The sequence below is a fragment of the Narcine bancroftii genome, chromosome 4 (assembly GCF_036971445.1).
Source record: "Narcine bancroftii isolate sNarBan1 chromosome 4, sNarBan1.hap1, whole genome shotgun sequence".
In the NCBI taxonomy this organism is placed as follows: domain Eukaryota; kingdom Metazoa; phylum Chordata; class Chondrichthyes; order Torpediniformes; family Narcinidae; genus Narcine; species Narcine bancroftii.
In genome coordinates this window covers 174,529,935-174,551,632 of record NC_091472.1, presented here as the reverse complement: position 1 = coordinate 174,551,632, position 21,698 = coordinate 174,529,935, and the positions used below count along the sequence as shown (strand labels likewise).

The window sequence follows — 21,698 nt, the reverse complement described above, 5'->3', positions numbered from 1 at the left end:
CTTCCTCTTGTAGAGGTGTCCCTGCTGTACTCAAAGAGGTTTGCAACTTAATGACTGTAAACTCAAATCATTGTCCAAATAAAAGAGACAATCAAAAACATCTCATTCATATCCAATTTCTAGGGATAATGAGAATAGGCAGTGATGCGTCTCTTTCCAGGCCTACTGCCTTTCTGCCCTTAGACCCTTTGACATCATTGCTCTGCTTTGATCAAGAGCAGCCAAGAGTTTCATAAATGATTTTCTCTACCTTTCATCTTTACTTTGACAGGTTTTCCATTTTTATCAGATACAAAGATTTTAAAACATGAATTTCTAGAATCATTGTCTTTTAATTATCTCAGCTTTTTCAATACTTTTGTCCATTGTGTTAAAAGAAAGACCAATGAAAAGCTGGAGTCTCACTGCAGCCTTTGTCAGTACCTTGTCTTCACACAACAAATCCCACCCACTTCCCTAACTGAGTTTTGCTGTAATAATACAGCACCTATTATCAAGGATGTCTTTTCAAGAATATTCTGATTGTAACAGTTTGCTAGGTTGTTTAATAAGCACTTCTGAGAGCCCAGTCATTTTGTCTCCATTTTGTATTAAATTAACTTCGTTGCAAATGATATTAACACCAAAAGACCAACTCTGGACCTCAGTTTATGGTTTCAATAGTGTTTTTAAAGCCTATCTTCAAATTTAATAGACACGATGTCTCCTGAATGATGAGACAGGAAGTCCAATGTGAACATTGTCCTAAAATATTTTGTTTCAACTCTACCATATTATTTTGCACAGAAGCTTCTTGACCAGCGATCTCACAATTCCTTGGTCTTTCTGAATTATTCCCTCATTGAGTGATTTATTGTTTTCCTGTTCTATCCCAGTTCGATTGATGACTGTAAACTACTCAATTTGAACAGCAACAACCAAACATTCCTTCACAGTCAAGAACATCACCTTCTTCAATTCCTCAAGCTTCTTTCCTCAATCTCCTTCAGAAATGCAGGTGATGCTGTGCCTTCCTGACTAATGAGGATAGGTCCATCCGTTACATGCACACCAAGGAACTTGGGTTGCTCCACAACATTGTGCACGAGGAAAAAAAGATTTACACAAATCAAAATTACGAAGGGAGAGAGATTTAAATATACAAATTAAAGAGGAAATATGGTCAAAATTCTGTCAAGAGAGTGTTACGAATACAGTTAATGCTAGATATCAAATGGTTCAATATAACTTTCTTCATCAATTATACTATACCCCACATAAATTAAATGGACTTAATTCTAATTATTCAGATAAGTGTTTTCGATGTCCTAAGGAAACAGGGACTTTTTTTATATTCGGTATGGTCCTGTGAAAAAGTGGAAAGGTGTTGGAATGATTTGAGTGTACTATTAGGACAAATTATGAAGATAAAGATACAAAAAATCCAAGAATATTTTTACTTGGGAATATATATGAAAAAGATATATAAAATTGAAATTGGATAAATGTCAAGGAGAATTTTTAAGTCTAGCAATAGCGACTGCAAAGAAATGTATAGTGATAACATGGAAAACGGAAAATGTGGTATTATTAGGCCTATTGATATGCAAAATTGTATGCCTTTAGAAAAAATTACATATAGTTTAAGAAATTGAGTTGAAAATTTTAATAAAATTTTGAAACCATGTATGAAATTTATGAATAAAATTCCATCCACCTTCTCCACCTTACTCACCCTTCTCAATTAGAAGCTATAAAAATAATCAATGAATAGTATATATGCTAATAATATTATACATGTAGAAGTAGGTGTTCTTTTCTTTTTCTTTTGGGAGGGAGGGGGGTTGGGGAGAAAAATTAAAAAGTGTTTTGTATCATTGTGTGTGACCTATGACAATTGCTATATTACTGAATTATTCTTTTTTGTATTGATACAAATGATAAATTTAAAAATTTTTTTAAAAAACATTGTGTAGTGGAGAGTGGCCGACCTTCATCTTCCACAGTCAGTTATAGTCACCAGAACAAGTAGCCAAAAGCATAACTCTCATCTCTCTCTTCTGGCAGTCAGTATCCACAGCAGTCCTTATCTAAAGTATTAGTGTCATCTATTGTTCCTTCTCTAAGATTCACAATAGATTTTATAGTAATTAACCAGCTCTTGCTTTTTTATTACCCATGTTACAAGGCTTTTCTAAGACCACACACTTTTCTTAATGTAGTATGTTTTGCCTTGTGTAACACACAAAAGTGCTGGAGAAACTCTGAAGGCTATGTCGTACCCAGAGAAAACAAAAGGTAGTAAATGCTTTGGGCCTGAGCCCTTCTTTAGGAGTCTTGTTTGTCCTTTCACAAATGCATGTTCTTTCTGCCATTTTAACCTATGTTGGCAAATTCACCCTGGCTGTTGGATCTGTCCCTTCTGTTTGAAAATCTTCCCCTTTGCTTGACTACCAAGCTGTGGGTTGCCTGGCTCTCTGCTCTACCTTTTCACTGCATAAATGGAAGGCAGACAAATAAGAGTGGAAGTAAAAGGAACTTGTCTATGGGAATTTTTTCCACTTCACCAGACGTAATGATCAGACCAAATAATCTTGATCAACATGTTCTGATCCAGTCTCCACTCAAAATCACTCTTTGGATGTCACCCACCACAATTATCAGTGCAACTTTCACAACTATCTTCTTGTCATCCAGAAAAGAAAACCTCATTCCAATCTTAGCCAGGATTTTCAGAAATTCCCTCAAAATCTGCATAAAACCTGACAAAACATTTGCACACGGGTGCCATTCTCCATCACTGAAATGCATATCTTAATTTTCTGACAGTCTTGAATTCATTATAGTCTTTTCCCATGTCAATATCATGTGGCCTTGTAGTTAAGATAATAATGGGCCTTAATTCATAAACCTCACCTGCTCTATTTGTTTCACTTTTACTACAACTGCAACAAAAGGCCATTTTAAACAACATCAACTACAAACATATCGGGGGGTTGCATCCGGAAACTGCAACTTTTAATCACAGACTGTCAAAGTCCGAAAATCTGGACTGCTTGGGGATTGGGTCTGGATTCTCGGGCCGTAGTTTTAAAATTCAAATTTAAGGAGGAATAAAGAGACGAACAGGTAAATTTTGATAGTTCGTTCATTAGCAAATTCAGCATGCTTCATTTATCAAAACGAGCAGTTTTAAAGAAAAGTAATGTTAAGAATCATGGTTGCTTACAGCTGCTGTGTATCTGAGGGACTTTCGCATGCACGCACACAAAAGTCTGCTAAATTTTATGTTGGAGAGTTTTTGAAAAGTCTAGATTTTCGGATGGTCTGGATTTCTGATATCCATATTTCTGGATTTCCACTGTACCAATATTAATCACCCTCCAAAGATAGAAAAAAAAGTAGTGGTAAGATTTATAATAAATTTATGATACACTAAAAAAATGTGGTCATTCATTGACAAAGAAAGCAAATAATTTGCAAAGATTACAGCCTCCTCCGTGATTCTGAACAATTCAAAAATCCACAGAACTGAACATCTGAAAGAACTTCACAACATTTATAGCCAGTTTTGAAGCTTATGCTGTGTTATGCCCAAATGGTCCAAAGCATTCAATATCTCTGTCAGTGAAGATTAGATTTTTATATATAAATATATACTCACCATTATTCTTAAACAATGTCCATGATACAGTTTCCATGACATCAGGCATTTCTTAATAATCTTCAGTCCATAGTGTTGTGAAGCAGCCACCAACTTGCCTCGCTGAGTCACTGCTAATTTACTGAGCCGTTTCCAGTGAGAAAACACATGCTGTAAATGGACTGGGAAAGACAAAAGTAAAATTGGCTCCTTGAATCAACTGGATAATCCTTTAGATCATCTGTAAAGATGTTGAGGATTGGGGTGGGGTGGGGGGAGAGGCGAAATATGGAGGCGATGTGGTGGAGAGTAAAATGCATTTTGCTCAAATTCCAATAAACTGATTGTTTATTTTTAACATATTTTTCCAAAGTGCTGCAGGGAATAAATTAGTGAAGATTATAGCTCATCATTCCAGAGGCACTGCTCAACATTGACAATTATTTTTCAAGTGTGGGGTGGTAACAAGGTGCACTCCATCAAGAAGCAATGAAGTGTTGTGAGAACTATCAGGGATTGTATCTCAGCATTGACTCTCTGCTCACATTTAGTGAGGGAGGGGGAAAATTGAAGAGATAAATTCACACATTCAGAATCCCCTTATTATCCAACTAAAATTATAGAATCTATGAAATCCAACACTTCACATGAGTGTAACAAAAAAATTTGCATGAAAATAATTGGTGAGTTTAAATTTGGATTGCCCAGCAATTTAAAAAATTCGGGATCTATCTTGCAATTACAAAGAATAATATTGAGTTAGTCACAGTTTTAATTGTAGCATTAAACAACAATTGATTAGACCATTCTAATTGTCTGAAACAACCTCTGATCCCCAATTCATCCAGGTAGTAATCGAGGTAATTTCACATGCACCTTCTTCAACCTTGTCTACCACATTCCATTCCGTGCTCTCAATGTGGCCTTCTTGACAATGGTGAAACCAAATACAGGAAGAATAGTGAGGAACAAAGTGAACAGAGGGGGAAGAAAGAAACAGGGAACAGGGGAGTAACTAACATGTATGGAAGGCTGCAAATACATATCATGCAGGGCCTTGTCCCCATATAACCATAACTATATAACCATTTACAGAGCGGAAACAGGCCATGTCGGCCTTTCGAGTCCGCACCGGTTCACTAGAACAACTCCACTAGCTCAAACCTCCCGCTCACCGCCAATAACCCTCCGACCCCCTCACCTCCATGTACACATCCAACCTTCTCTTAAATGACAGAAGGGGCCATGACGCAACTATCTCTGAATACAGGGTTAATGGTTACTTAGGAGTGTGAATGAACAGAGGGATCTTTTGTTTAATTTACTCCCAACCACATCCGTTCACCCTCCCCACATCACAACCCGCCTTGCATAGTGACTGTTAATTCTCTCATATTTTTCCAACACTGCCTGATTGGGGAATATAATTGATAACATTGTTTTGCTGGGAATATAATTGTGGTTACATTAACTAAGACATGGTTCAATCAAATAAAGAAGTCTCTTACAATATGTTTATTCATTTTCCATAATCTGGGCATTGCGAGCAAGAGCAGAAATTATTACCCATCCCTAAATGCATCGATTTTAACAAATGGTAGCACTGCTGGAGCTGCTGTAATATCAGCATTGCTGCTTATCCAGGAAAGTGGCAGCAGAAACACGTGCAGCTCCATAGGGTCCTAATGCCTGGTCCTAATGTTGATGCCTCCGTACAGGCTTTAAACTGCCTGTTAAAGGAACCGACAGTGGGTTTTTTAAAAAAAAATCCTACAACCACGGGATCTGTGTCCAAGATGGCAGCAAGAGTACTGGGCAGCATACCATGAGGGACTGCAGACTCCAGGGGAGCAAAGGGCCAGCACAGGTCACCAGAAACAGAACACCAGAGAAGCATTGGAGACCACCCTACAGGATGGTGACCATGGCAATGGACCAGCAAGGAGCTCATACAGGTGGGATGAAGGATCCATACAGGCGGGTTATTGGCAATTTGGATCAAAGGACTCACACAGGCTGGCGACTTGAGGTCAAAGAACCCACAGAGCCCGTAGGTTGCTGGAACAAGAAGGACTCCTGAAGGGCTTCTTGATCAGAGGCTTAGGTTGCCGATTAATCAAACAGAAGTCTGTGCAACTGGAGAGGCGGAAGGAGTGCTGGAGATAAATCCATGGACACTCAGGGACTCTAAAGGGCCTCTTTTGCTTCTCTTTCTTCTATTGTGGGGGTGCCAGCCAATGTTCATCGTGACCTTTTGTTTGAATTATGGCTGACAAAAGTTTAAGTAGTGTAATATCAGTGTATTACAGTTTTAATGTATATTACATGACAATAAATAGTGCCTTGACCTTGAAGAATTTGATGGTGTCATCTTCTTGAACTGCTCCAGATACTTTGGTGTGGTATTTGGACATAATTGTTGGGGAAAGTGTTCTGGTATTTAGACACAGCAGCAATGAGGGAACAACAAAATGCTTTATGTCAGGGTAAAAGAGAACTTTGAGTGAAAGCCACAGGTGAGAGCAATCCCCTCTGCTTGAAAATGATGCCTTTCTTGATCATGCAGGACATGGGTTTTGGAATTGTTGCCAGAGAAGCTCAGGAGAATAATGCTATGCATTTTCTAGGTAGAACACACTGCTCCTGCAGTTTCAGGTGGTGAAGTATACAAATTAAGAATGAATCGCATTAAGGTTGTTAAAAGATGTTACAGCTCCACATATCCAGGCAAACAATAAATAATCCATCGCATTCCTGACATAGCTTGGATCAGAGGTCAATCCATAGAACCACAAGAGTGGCCGAGAGGATCACTGGAGTCTCCCACCACCTTCTGCACACCATCCCCCCACCTCCCCACCACCGCTCCATCTACCAGGAAGATGAAGGCGTGCAAAATCATTGAGGACCCTTCCACGCTGCACACAGCATCTCTCAGCTATTCCCATCAGGAGAGAGATACAGGAGTATCTGACTCAGCACCACCAGACTGAGGAACTGCTTCTTCCCACAGGCAGTGAGAATGCTGAACGAACAAAAGAACTGCTTACACCTACCATCCAAGACTCTTATAGTGATGAAACAGAGTGTGTGCGTATGTTTGTATAATATGAACACTGCACATGTATTGTTTGTTTGTCTGGTTGTGTATCTGCATACTTTGCACCAATGACCAGTGAAGACTGTTTTGTCAGATTGTACTTGTGCAATCAGATGACAATAAACTTGACTTGAAAGATGCTCACAAGAAGACCTGCTCTGATAGCATTTAGAGAACTGATCCAGTTATTTCTGGTCAAAGGTGACCCACAGCTGTATATTAAAATCTCTTACTGAACATGGTCATTGTCTGGGGCAGATTTGTGGCAGGAATGTGAGCTGCTACTTTTCAGCCCATTCCTGAATGGCATCTATGTCTTGTGGGCAAAATCAAAGTGCTAAGGATCTGAGAAATGGTATTGAACAGTCTACAATATTCAGAGAATGTCCTTACTTCTGACTTTATGATGAAAGATCACTGATAGTTGGCCCTAGAACAATATTCAAAAAAGGAATGCGAGAGAAATTAGGGGGCCGAAGGCCAGATATTCTAACATCTTTTATCAGGAAAATGCTAGACAGCATAATAGTTTCATATCTAAATATGAGAGCTCTCTAATTCTGGATAAGGTGAAACAGCTCACTGTGGACAATAACATCCATTCCCTCTAGAATCTTAAATCATTGGAATGCTGCAGAGATCCCTGGCAAGAAGATTTAAGAAGGGCCAAATGGCCCACGATATGTTTAAAATGTGCCTTTTTATGTTAATATCTGATTCTATTGTTTTATTTCAGCAATTTCTTTTTGTTTTTGAAGTGGTGATCAAGAAGATTGATTAAGATAATTGATGTCTCTATGGACTTTAGAAAGGCCTTTGAAAAGGTTCCACATGGTAGGCTGGTCCAGAAGGTCAGATCATATTGGATCCAGGGTGAGCTAGCCAACTGGATACAGAACTGGCTTGATAATAGGAGCTAGTAATGGTTGCAGAGGATTGTTATTCTGATGGGAGACCTGTGACCAATGGTGTGCTGCAGGAATCTATGCTGGGTCCACTGTTGTTTGTCATCTATGTTAATGACCTGGATAACATGGTACATGAGCTTGCAGATGACACCAAAATTAGTGGTATGGTAGTCAGTGAAGGCAATTAAAGTCTTCATCGGGATCTAGATGAACAGGGAAAATGAGCCGAGGAACGGCAGATGGTATAAAACTCTGACAATTGCATGGTTAATAATAGGCCCCTGACGAGTGTGTAGATCAGAGACTTTGAGTAAAAGCACACAGTTGCACAAAAGTGGCAACAAAGCAAGGCAAAGTTTTGAAGGTGGCATTTGGCACAGTTTCCTTCATCGGTCAGGGCATTGAGTACAGGACCAGGGACATCAAGATACGAGTGTAACTGCACTTGAAGTATTGTGCAGCTTTAATCATCCAGATACAGGAAAAAAATACATTAAGATTGATAGGGAATAGAAAAGATTCACAAGATGGTGCAATATAGAAGTTCACCAGTACTGCACCATTTACTCAACTTATGGAAGAAGATTCACGTAGAAAGGAAAAAAAACAAATTACCAACTATCAAAATTATTATTGATGCAAAATCAACTAATCCCTTTCACAATAGATAACCTTTCCTTTAGAGAATGGAAGAGAAAAGGGATTAAAAGAATAGAAAATTGATTTTTTGGAAATAATTTATTATCTTTTGAACAAATGAAGTACAAATATGGAATAACTCATGGTACAATGTTTGCATACCACCAACTGAAAACCTACTTAAAGGGCAAATTGGAAAGCAGACTGAGAATACCAGAAGGAAGCAGCTTTGAATATGTGATTACAGAAACAATGATAATTAAAAGATTTATAATGGACATGTATATCAAGCTGCAAGAGAAGGAAAATGATGAAATAAGCTATAAACCAAACAAAAGTGGGAAAAAGATTTAAACAAAGATAAAAAATGAAATATGGGAAAAGTTATGCTCTGGAACTATGAAAAATATAATAAACACTAGGTTACACATGATACAATATAATTGGTTACACAGGCTATATACCACACCCCAAAAGTTAAATGAATGGGACCCAACAGTATCAGATAGATGTTTTCGCTGTAAGAAGGAAATGGGAACAACAGTACATGCAATTTGGGCATGTGAGAAAGTAAAAAAGTTTTGGGAAGATCTAAATCAGGTATTAAATAAAATCACAAAAAGCAACATACCAAAAAATCCAGAGATCTTCCTTCTAAGTAATATAAGAAGTAAAGAATTAGGCCTCAAACTGGATGAAGCGCAAAAAAGATTTATTATGATAGCCTTAGCTGTGGCAAAAAAAATTTATAATGTCAACTTGGAAATCAGAAGAGAGCCTGAGAGTACAGCAATGGTACACAGAAATTAACAAATGTATTCCATTGGAAAAAATAACATACAATTTAAAAAATAAAGTCACATTATTTGAACAAATTTGGGAACTGTACATGGAACACAGAGAGGGCCTACCGCTGACCTCCACCCCCTAAAATGATAAAATTCGAAGACGACAAAATGACCTGATCCACTGTGTAAAAGTAGATGACACAATTTTCTTGTTTATTTTCATTGTGTGATGGCATTGTTTAATGGGTTTATTGTATTGTATATGTTGAACGTTTCATGGGTTTGGAGGGGGTGGGAAGGAGGGAGGGAAGGTAGGGGTGGAAAAAACGGGAGAAAATGCCACTGTGTATATTTAAGAGGGAAATGTTTGTATGTATTTTGATTGATATGGTTCATAGTCTGAAAAATAAAAAAAATTAATTTTTTTTTTTAAAAAGATTCACAAGACTGGTTGGTTTGAATTCCAAGGAGAGGCTGGAGGGCTGGGACTCTTCTCCCTGGAGCATAGGAAGTTAGGGAATGACCTTAGAGATTTATAAAATCATGAGGGGCATGAATAAATAAATAGTCATCGTCTTTTATTTAGGCAAGGGGACTCAAAAACTAAAGGGCGTAGAATTAAGGTGTGAAAGAAAGATTTAAAAGGCACCTTAAGGATACTTTCTTCATACAGAGGGTGGTAGGTATTAGGAATGAATTTGGAAATGTTAGAAGGAGGGACAATTATTCAAAAGATCTTTAGACAGGTATATGGATAGGAAAAGTTTAGAGGGATATGGCCTGAACACAGGCAAATGGGACCAGCTGATTGGCATAGACAAGTTGAGCCAATGGATCGATTTCTGTGCTTTTAATTTAACATTGTACATACACCTCAGAGGGCTCTTCCTTGTTTTTATTCTATTGAATTGTTTTCTGATCTTCTCCTTAAATTTGTACCGATTCAAAATCAGTGTCAGAATAAGGTCTATTTTGTAGAATGGGTGAGAATTTAGTATAAATTTATGAGAGATAACAAAGGCAGTACATGTTTACAAAAGTTAACCATTTTGTCTACACTAAAATAGTAAGACAAAAAGTTGCGCCTTAAATGCTTTTTACAATCATTTTTTTTACATCCTTGCATATTATATAGCAACTTAAATTGCAATCATAATTGACAACTGGGATTGCACGATTATACAGATGGCAAGAGAGAAACATAAAAGAGCATGGGAACAGACAAGCAGCAAATATGGAAGAGAATCCAAATATATTATAGAACATGTCCCAGCACAGACTTTTTAAAATTTTTTTTTTTATTTTTCACACCATAAACCACATGGATCAAGATACATACATTTTCCTTTTCAAATATATAGTGTCGTTTTCTCCACCCCCACCCTCCCTCTTCCCATCCCACCCTCCCTACCTCCCCTCCCATTCATTTAAAGTACAGAATCTAAGATACATTAAACCAGTCAAATAATGTTGTCACTCAATAAAAATAAACAAGAAATTCCACTGAGTCAATTCTTTTCATTTCCTTCTCCTTCTGTCATTTTAGGTGGCAGATGTCCCCGGTAGGTTTTCTCTATTGTGTTTCATGTATGCTCCCATATTTGTTCAAATATTGCAATATTATTTCTTAAATTATATGTTATTTTTTTCTAATGGAATACATTTATTCATTTCTATATACCATTGTTGTATTCTCAAGTTATCTTCTAATTTCCAGGCTGACATAATACATTTTTTTGCTACAGCTAGGGCTATCCTAACAAATCTTTTTTGTGTACCATCCAAATCAAGTCCAAATTCTTTGTTTTTTATGTTACTTAGGAGGAAGATCTCTGGGTTTTTTGGTATATTGCTTTCTGTAATTTTATTTAATATCTGGTTTAGATCTTCCCAAAATATTTTCACTTTCTCACACGTCCAGATTGCATGAATTGTTGTTCCCATTTCTTTTTTACAACGAAAACATCTGTCAGATACTGTTGGGTCCCATTTATTTAACTTTTGAGGTGTAACGTATAGCCTGTGTATCCAGTTATATTGTATCATACGTAACCTCATGTTTATTGTATTTCTCATAGTTCCAGAGCATAACTTCTCCCATGTTTCCTTCTTTATCTTTATGTTTAAATCTTGTTCCCATTTTTGTTTCATTTTACCATTTGTTTCCTCATTCTCCTTTTCTTGCAGTTTAATATACATATTTGTTATAAATTTTTTGATTATCATTGTATCTGTAATCACATATTTCAAAATTACTTCCCTCTGGTAACCTCAGACTGCTTCCCAATTTGTCCTTCAAGTAGGATTTCAGTTGGTAGTATGCCAACACTGTATCTTGAGTTATATTATATTTATTCTTCATTTGTTCAAAGGATAGTAATTTATTTCCTGAAAAACAATTTTCTATTCTTTTGATCCCTTTTTTCTCCCATTCTCTAAAGGAAAGGTTATCTATTGTAAAAGGGATTAACTGATTTTGCGTCAGTAATAGTTTTGGTAATTGGTAATTTGTTTCATTCCTTTCTAAATGAATCTACTTCCAAATATTGAGCAGATGATGTAATACTGGAGAATTCCTATGTTATACCAATTTTTCATCCCATTTATATAATATGTTCAGGTATCTTCTCCTCTATTTTATCTAGTTCTAATCTAGTCCAATCTGGCTTTTCCCTTGTTTGATAAAAATCTGATAGGTATCTTAATTGTGCAGCTCTATAATAATTTTTAAAGTTTGGCAGTTGTAAACCTCCTTGTTTATACCATTCTGTTAATTTATCTAGTGCTATCCTCGGTTTCCCCCCTTTCCATAAAAATTTCCTTATTATTTTCTTTAACTCCTTGAAGAATTTCTCCGTCAAGTGTATTGGCAATGCCTGAAATAGGTATTGTATCCTTGGGAAAATGTTCATTTTAATAAAGTTTATCCTTCCTATTAGTGTTAGTGGTAAGTCTTTCCAATGCTCTAAGTCGTCCTGTAATTTTTTCATTAGTGGATAATAATTGAGTTTATATAGATGACCGAGGTTATTATTTATTTGTATACCTAGGTATCATATTGCTTGCATTTGCCATCTAAATGGTGATTCTTTCTTAAATTTTGAGAAATCCGCATTATTCATTGGCATTGTTTCACTTTTATTTGCGTTAATCTTATAACCCGACACTTCTCCATATTCCTTCAATTTCTTATGTAATTCTTTTATTGATAATTCTGGTTCTGTTAAGTATTCTATAACGTCATCTGCAAATAAACTGATTTTATATTCCTTGTCTTTTATTTTTATCCCTTTTATTTTATTTTTATCCCTTTTATTTTATTTTCTGTTCTTATCAGTTCTGCTAGTGGTTCTATAGCTAACGCGAACAATAGGGGTGATAGTGGGCATCCCTGCCGTGTTGATCTGCTTAAGTTAAATTGCTTTGATATATATATATATATATATACACATATATATAATTACTAACATTAAATGTAACAGTTTGACATGCATATTATGCTACACCTTATTGCATTAATTCAATAGTAGTTAAGGATGGGCAACAAACTATTGTTGTGCTATTAATGCTCATTTGCCATGAATAAATTAGATTCTGAATTAAGTTTCAAATATTGTTTAACAATACAAGTTCAACACCATCTATATTGCTCCCCTCTGAATTTGGCACTTGTGTGAAATTTGTCCTGGTGGGAATCTGGAGAGCAAAAAACTCTGCATAACTTTGAGAGGATCTTGGTTGCAACAAAAGGAGTTCCAATTTGTTTGGGAAAGAGGTCATAAGTACCTGGCAGCAACTTAATTGCATTGTTTTCAAATATTTCATTAAATGTCAGAACAAGCTCAAGAGATTTAACAAAATTTCACTATCAACAGTGTACTGAGACTTATGAAAAAGACGTACCATTCATCATTGATATTTGTGCCGGGCATTTTGTAACTGGAAAGATGAACGTATAAAATTTATCAGCAACTGAGAAAATATACCCTGTAAAACTAAGCAGCAAACCAGTTATCAGTACATTCAGAGAAATGTCTTTCTTGAATCCTATTTAACTGGATCCAGATTATATGGCTTTGTTGGGGTTCACTAAAAAGCAAGAAAAAACTCTTTAAATCATTCGATTACAGATTTCTGGAAATGGAATAAGATAAATATCATTTGGGCAGGCACTGTTAGAAACCAAAGAAAATTAAAAACAACATGTTTGCACTTGTAGTGAAATATCAGACAGTCACATGATAGGAATATTAACATAAATTTCCCACCGAACTAGTAAGGAAGATAATGGGATTTGGTCAAAGAAGTAAGTTCAGTGGCAGGGTTAGTGTAGCGGTTGGCGCAATGCTATGGCAGCACCAGTAGTCGGGACCAGGGTTCGAATCCGGTGCTTCTGTAGGAGTTTGCGCATTCTTCCTGTGTCTTCATGATTTCCTCTGGGGGGCTCTGGTTTCCTCCCACTGTTCGAAATGCGCCGGGGGTTGTAGGTTGGTTGGGTGTTTATTGGGCGGCATGGGCTTGTGGGCTGAAATGGCATGTTGGCATGCTGTATGTCTAAATTATAAAAAATATTGTTTTAATTAGTGTCTTAAAGGAAGAGAGAGGTAAAGAGGGACAACATCAATAGAGGTAAATTTCAGAATATTTTGTCTGTTTATTGCATGTGGCCATGGTGATTTTTTAATCCTTTACTGTTAATTACAAGAATAAATACAAGTTTGTTCATAGCAGACTCATTGCTCTGTGGTTGAAATGTTAGATCATGACTTTATCATTTGGATTTGTCATTGAAAATTTGACAGGTTAATTTATTCCCTCGGTAGTTTCTGTTATCCTATTTGAGAGGGCTGGATAAAGAAATGATGAACTAAAGTACTGATGGATGATAGTTCATTCAGGTTAAACAATGTATTTAAATGAAAGATGGTTGCTAAATGAAAGAGATATAGTTAATGGGTTGAAAGGAAAATCAAGTGTCCTTTGTAAATACTGATTTTAGAGTAGCGATCCAAGCACTCCTTAATACTGTTGATGTGGGAATCCCCACAATTTTTATTGCTGGTAAAGAAAGGAAAAATTACATTTTTTTTGTATCTTTCATATCTCTTGCAGAATACGCCTTAAGTGCTTTACAGCTGATGAGATAATTTGGAAGTGTAATTGCTGGTGTAAAAAATGCAGCAAAATAAAAATCCACCCAGTAATCTGTGAATCGTTGGATAACCAGTTAGCAATATTGAATAATGGATAAATATTGGTAAGATACTGAGGAGGGGTTCTCCGACTCTCATTAAAATGATGGAATAAATCAGGAAATTGTAGACCAGTGCTATGGAAATTATTGGAGAAGATTCTTTAAGATAACATTTACTTGCATTTCAAAAAGCACGGACTTATTAGAGTGTGGAGAAGTCTTGTCTCACAAATTTGATGAGACTTTTTTTTAAGGCAATGATGAAGATGAGCGATGACAGTTGGGCAGTGGATGTTTTTTTTAAATTTACTTCTATAAAGCATCTGACAAGGTAATCAAATACTAGTCAATCCAGACATTAGTCTAGAGACAGAAGAACTGTGTTTTATATAATAGGCAAATAGTTAGAAGTTCAGTGCTATTCAGCTGTGGGAAAAGAATATACACATTTGACAAAATTGCTCCACCGGCATTGAATTCGCCCATCATTATTGAATGAAGATCTACCGGGACCAATGCCTAAAGAGGGCACACAAAATCAGTGAACCGGTGCGGACTCAAAAGGCCAACATGGCCTGTTTCCACTCCGTAAATGGTTATATGGTTATATCCATTTACTGTCACTTTCGCCAATGGCCCCTTATATAATGCTTTAATCCAATTAATATACTTCTCTGGTAAACTGAATTTTTGTAATACTTTGAATAAATAATTCCATTCTACTCTGTCAAAGGCCTTCTCTGCGTCTAAAGCCACTGCTACTGTTGGAGCTTTACTCCCTTCTACTGCATGAATTAAGTTAATAAATTTACAAATATTGTCTGTTGTTCGTCTTTTTTTAATAAATCCAGTTTGGTCTAGATTTACTATTTTAGGAACAAAGTTGGCTAATCTGTTTGCTAATAGTTTAGCTATTATCTTATAATCTGTGTTAAGTAAAGATATTGGTCTATATGACGCTGGTGCGAGTGGATCTTTCCCTTGCATTATTACTGTAATTATTGCTGTTTTGCATGAATCTGGTAAGCTTTGTGCTTTATCAATCTGGTTGATTACTTCCAGGAGGGGAGGAATTAATAAATCTTTAAATGTTTTATAGAATTCTATTGGGAATCCATCCTCTCCTGGTGTTTTATTATTCGGTAGTTTTTTTATTATCTCTTGTATTTCTACTGTTCCAAATGGTTCTGTTAATTTATTTTGTTCCTCTATTTGTAATTTTGGTAGTTCAATTTTAGTTAAAAATTCATCTACTTTGTCTTCTTTCCCTTCGTTTTCAGTTTGGTATAATTGTTCGTAGAATTCTCTGAAGTTTTCATTAATCTCCGTTGGCTTATATGTGATTTGTTTGTCTTTTTTTGTTCTGTCTTAAGCTGCCATGCTAGAATTTTGTGTGGTTTTTCTCCAAGTTCATAATATTTCTGTTTTGTCTTAATTATGTTCTTCTCCACCTTGTATGTTTGTAGTGTTTCATATTTTATTTTTTTTATCTGCCAATTCTCTTCTTTTAGTTGTGTCCTCCTTCATTGCTAATTCTTTTTCTATATTTACTATTTCCTTTTCCAACTGCTCTGTTTCCTGATTGTAGTCCTTCTTCATCTTGGTTACATAACTTATTATTTGCCCTCTGATGAACGCTTTCATTGCATCCCATAGTATAAACTTATCTTTCATTGATTCCGTATTTATTTCAAAGTACATTTTAATTTGTCTTTCAATTAATTCTCTAAAATCCTGCCTTTTAAGTAGCATGGAGTTTAATCTCCATCTATACATTCTTGGAGGGATGTCCTCTAACTCTATTGTCAATATCAGGGGTGAATAGTCCGATAATATTCTAGCTTTATATTCTGTTTTTCTTACTCTATCTTGCATACAAGCTGATAACAGGAATAGGTCTATTCTTGAGTATGTTTTATGTCTACCCGAATAATATGAATATTCCTTTTCCTTTGGGTGTTGTTTTCACCATATATCCAAAAGTTGCATTTCTTGCATCGATTTAATTATAAATTTGGTTACTTTGTTCTTTCTGTTAATTTTTTTCCCAGTTTTATCCATATTTGAATCCAAATTAAGGTTGAAATCCCCTCCTATTAATATGTTCCCTTGCGTGTCTGCCATCTTCAAAAAAAATCTTGCATAAACTTTTGATCTTCTTCGTTAGGTGAATATACATTGAGTAGATTCCAAAACTCCGAATATATCTGACATTTTATCATTACATATCTCCCTGCTGGATCTATTATTTCCTCTTCTATTTTAATTGGTACATTTTTACTGATTAATATAGCTACTCCTCTAGCTTTTGAATTATATGACGCTGCTGTTACATGTCCTACCCAATTTCTCTTTAATTTCTTGTGCTCCATTTCAGTTAAATGTGTTTCTTGCACGAATGCTATATCATTTTTTTCTTTTTTCAGTAAATTTAGTAGTTTCTTCCTTTTGATTTGGTTATGTATTCCATTAATATTTAAAGTCATATAGTTCAACGTAGCCATTTCATACTTTGTTTATCTTCCCTTTCCGTTTCCTCATCATCACCTTTCCGTCTTATCCATTTCTGCTTTCTTGTTTTGAACACTTTATAAGACAACATTTCTAAAACATCAAACATTTCCCTTATTCTCCTATCTAAAATTTCTTTAACCCCACTATCCCCTCCCCTTCCTGAGTTGCCCTTTATCCCTTGTCGGGCAACCACATCTCCCCTCTCCATTTGGATTTGCGAATTCACTCGCAAGCGTCAACTGATTTTGCAGTGACCGTAACTCCTCCCCATCCAGTCCCCACAGAAAAGATTTCAATTTTCATATATAACAAAGGTCACTCTTTTAATTCCCTCCTTACTTCCTCTCTTCCCTTTCTTTCCCTTATTAATTCTTATCTATACTCTATATATTTTCCTCTAAATACGGATACACTCATGTACACACACACATTTATATATATATTTTTATATATATTTTTATATATATTTTTATATATATTTTTATATATATTTTTATATATATTTTTATATATATTTTTATATATATTTTTATATATATATTTATATATATATATATTTATATATATATATATATTTATATATATATATATTTTTATATATATATATATTTATATATATATATATTTATATATATATATATTTATATATATATATTTATATATATATATATTTATATATATATATATTTATATATATATATATTTATATATATATATATTTATATATATTTATATATATATATTTATATATATATATATATATATATATTTATATATATATATATTTATATATATATATATATATATATTTATATATATATATATATATATATATATATTTATATATATATATATATATTTATATATATTTATATATATATATATATTTATATATATATATATGTGTGTGTGTATATTAATATATATTAATATATATTAATATATATTATATATATATTAATATATATTATATATATATTAATATATATATTATATATATATTAATATCTTGCTTTGGCTTGGCTTCGCGGACGAAGATTTATGGAGGGGGTAAAAAGTCCACGTCAGCTGCAGGCTCGTTTGTGGCTGACCAGTCCGATGCGGGACAGGCAGACACGATTGCAGCGGTTGCAAGGGAAAATTGGTTGGTTGGGGTTGGGTGTTGGGTTTTTCCTCCTTTGCCTTTTGTCAGTGAGGTGGGCTCTGCGGTCTTCTTCAAAGGAGGCTGCTGCCCGCCAAACTGTGAGGCGCCAAGATGCACGGTTTGAGGCGTTATCAGCCCACTGGCGGTGGTCAATGTGGCAGGCACCAAGAGATTTCTTTAGGCAGTCCTTGTACCTTTTCTTTGGTGCACCTCTGTCACGGTGGCCAGTGGAGAGCTCGCCATATAATACGATCTTGGGAAGGCGATGGTCCTCCATTCTGGAGACGTGACCCATCCAGCGCAGCTGGATCTTCAGCAGCGTGGACTCGATGCTGTCGACCTCTGCCATCTCGAGTACCTCGACGTTAGGGGTGTGAGCGCTCCAATGGATGTTGAGGATGGAGCGGAGACAACGCTGGTGGAAGCGTTCTAGGAGCCGTAGGTGGTGCCGGTAGAGGACCCATGATTCGGAGCCGAACAGGAGTGTGGGTATGACAACGGCTCTGTATACGCTTATCTTTGTGAGGTTTTTCAGTTGGTTGTTTTTCCAGACTCTTTTGTGTAGTCTTCCAAAGGCGCTATTTGCCTTGGCGAGTCTGTTGTCTATATATATATATATATATATATATATATATATATATATATAATTCGTGGCCATTTTTACTCTTGTTACATGTCTTCATCTCTCTGCCTGTTTTGTAGTTGTTCTGCAAATTTTCGTGCTTCCTCCGGATCCGAGAATAGTCTGTTTTGCTGCCCTGGAATAACTATTTTAAGTACCGCTGGGTACTTTAACATAAATTTATATCCTTTTTTCCCATAGGATCGTTTTTGCTGTATTAAACGCCTTTCTCTTCTTCAGGAGTTCAAAACTTATGTCTGGATAGAAAAAAATTTTTTGACCTTAGTATTCCAGTGGCTTTTTGTCTTCTCTTATTTTCTTCATTGCTTTCTGCAATATATTTTCTCTTGTTGTATACCTTAAGAATTTTACTAAAATGGATCTTGGATTTTGCTGTGGCTGTGGTTTCAGGGCTAATGTTCTATGTGCCCTTTCTATTTCCATTTCTTCCTGTAATTCTGGTCTTCCTAGGACCCTGGGGATCCAATCTTTTATAAATTCTCTCATATTCTTGCCTTCTTCATCTTCCTTAAGGCCCACTATCTTTATTTCTTCTATTATAATTTTCCATTATATCTATCTTCTGAGCTAACAGCTCTTGTGTCTCTAACTTTTTTTATTAGATTCTTCTAATTTCTACTTTAAGTCCTCTACTTCCATTTCTACGGCTGTTTCTCGTTCTTCCACATTGTCCACTCTTTTTCCTATATCTGACATGACCATCTCTATTCTATTCATTTTTTCTTCTGCACTTTTAATTCTTCTTTTTATTTCACTAAATTCTTGTAATTGCCATTCTTTTACTAATTCCATATATTCTTTCAAAAAAATATATATATCCATTGTCTTGCCTTTCCCTTCTTCTTCCATTTCTCTATGTTCTTCTTCCTCTGGGTTGGTCATCTGTTGTTTCCTTGTTTTCTTTTTACTCTTCTTTCTTGTTCTCTTTATTTTCTATGTTCTCTTCCTGTTGTTGTGTTGTAGCTGTCATTCTCAGCTGTGGAGATCGACTCCTCAGCTGGTCCCCCCTCCCGTCAGTGTTTATTTTTTCATACGCATGCGCGGTTGCGCACTTTTACTTGGCTCCGCAAGCCATTTTTGTAGTCCCGAGCTTGGGATTTCCACTGACCTTAGGGAGCGGGCTTCTCTCTCCGCGGCGGGCCTCGTCGGACAGGTAAGGCCTTCACCTTCTTCTTCCGATGTTCTTTCTTCTTCTCTTCTTCCTGTTGCTTTCGACTTTTCTCTCTTCGCTGCCATTTTCTTCCCACCTTTACTTTTCTTTGTTTTAATTTTTATTCTTGTCCCTTTGTGTATTTTTTTTTTAAAAAAACTTTTCTGGAGAGGGCTGGAGTTCCCTGACCGGCCACTACTCCATCACGTGACTCCCCCCCCCCCACCCCCACCCCAGCACAGACTTGATGGGTCACATATCTGTATTGAGCATGATGTCCAAATCTAACTCAAAATCTTCTGCTTGCACTTGATGGATACTCCTCCATCCCCTTCACATTTGTGTATCTATTGAGAAACCTCTAATGCTGTTATTGTATCTGATTCCACCGCAACGCCTAACAGTCTGTTCCAGGCATCGCCCTCCACCTCACTCCCACCCTCCAATCTCTGCACAAGATGTCTGTGAAGTGCCAGTTGACGAAGTGGACAAAGACGAACATTAATCATGGTTTTTATTAGCAGAAACTCATAGTACAATAATGAAAGACAATAGGTGCATATACAGTTATATCCAAGGGGAGTGTCCTTAACAGTAGAGATAATGTACAGCCAATGTTAGTACAGCAAGGCTCGCCAGAGGAAAGACAGGCATCTTGGCAGACATTCACCACAGTCCGCTTTGCACATCTCCCTTAAACTTCCTCCACCTCAACTTAAACATGCATCCTCTTGTGCATGACATTTTCGACCTGGGCAAAAAAAAAATCTGACTATATCCGTGCCTCTCATGATTTTAAACACCTGCGTCAGATCTCAATTTCCAATGCTCCAGAGAAAACAATGCAAGTTAGTTCATAATGCCATCTCTCCACACAACTCACACTTTCTAAACCAGGTAATATTCTTGAAAACATCCTCTGTAGAAAAACATAATGCAGGAGAAACTCAGCAGGTCAAACGGTGTCCTTTATATTGCAAAGATACATAACCAATGTTTCAGGCTTGAGCCTTTCATCAAAGTAAGGAAAAACATCAACAGGCATCTAACAAAAAGGTGGGGGGGCGAGGCATGGGAGAAGGAGCAGGTTCCCAAAGGCAGGAGAATTCTGTACCTTTGCTGAAGATGTTTCTTACCAGAATTGCACAAAGTATTCCAAGTGCAGCATGACCAAAGTTGCTGTAATATAACGTCCTTACTTCTATACTCAATGCCATGCCTCATGAAATCAACCCCACTTATGTCTTCTTTACCACTGTGTCTTCTTTCATAGCCACTTTCAATGAATTATGGGCCTGGACCCCAGATCCCCTTGTACATCAATACTTTTAAGAGGCATACCATTATCTGCATACATTCCCCTTACATTTAACTTCTCTAAATGCAACACTTAAACATTGATTTAAACTCCATCTACCATTTCTCTACCCATACCTATAACTGCTCTATATCCTTTTGCATTCCTTGATAACCCTCTACATTGTCCACAACTACACTAATCTTTGTATCAGCTAAAAACTTACTAACCCACCCTGCAGAATGAGAGTTAAGAGTTGCCAATGTGATTGTAAGCCATTGTCACCAACACTGCACAATGAGATTGATGCTGGGACCATTGCTGTTCATTATCTACATTACAAGTTCATTTTGTAGAACATTCTTCAACTGCAGAACAATATTGATGAGTTAGTCAGATGGTGTAATGGAAGATTTAAATAGTGTTTTTTACTTTTTGCAGCCTTTGCTTTGGCAAGGCTGAGAACCTGCTTGTTGTTTTAGAATCACCAGACATAAGCTAAATTCCACTGAGGGGCCAGAGATGCTGTTATCTGACGAAAGGACATCTGTGTACCAAGAACATTTAATTTTCCTGCTTGTTTTGGTCACAGACTGTCGGAGGCCTAGCCTTGATGCAAAATAAACCATTGTATTCAAAGTGATAAGCTGAAAATTATGTTATTCGATAGGTCTAGCATGCTAGCTTGCTCGCTTATCT

General features: G+C 36.2%; 1 protein-coding gene across 9 annotated transcripts in view; it reads right to left on the bottom strand.

Moving 5' to 3' along the window:
- The window catches only part of sfi1 (SFI1 centrin binding protein), a 287,818-nt gene that overhangs the window by 97,383 nt on the left and 168,737 nt on the right, over nucleotides 1–21,698 (bottom strand). For 7 of the 9 annotated variants that reach the window (XM_069933071.1, XM_069933076.1, XM_069933070.1 and 4 more), the window contains 2 exons: nucleotides 12,961–12,996; nucleotides 3,644–3,804 (listed from right to left, as the gene is read on the bottom strand). In XM_069933071.1, the coding sequence (XP_069789172.1) occupies nucleotides 3,644–3,804; nucleotides 12,961–12,996 (197 nt within the window). The remainder of the gene's footprint in view (nucleotides 1–3,643; nucleotides 3,805–12,960; nucleotides 12,997–21,698) is intronic. The other 2 variants (XM_069933072.1, XM_069933077.1) reach the window with 1 other exon arrangement.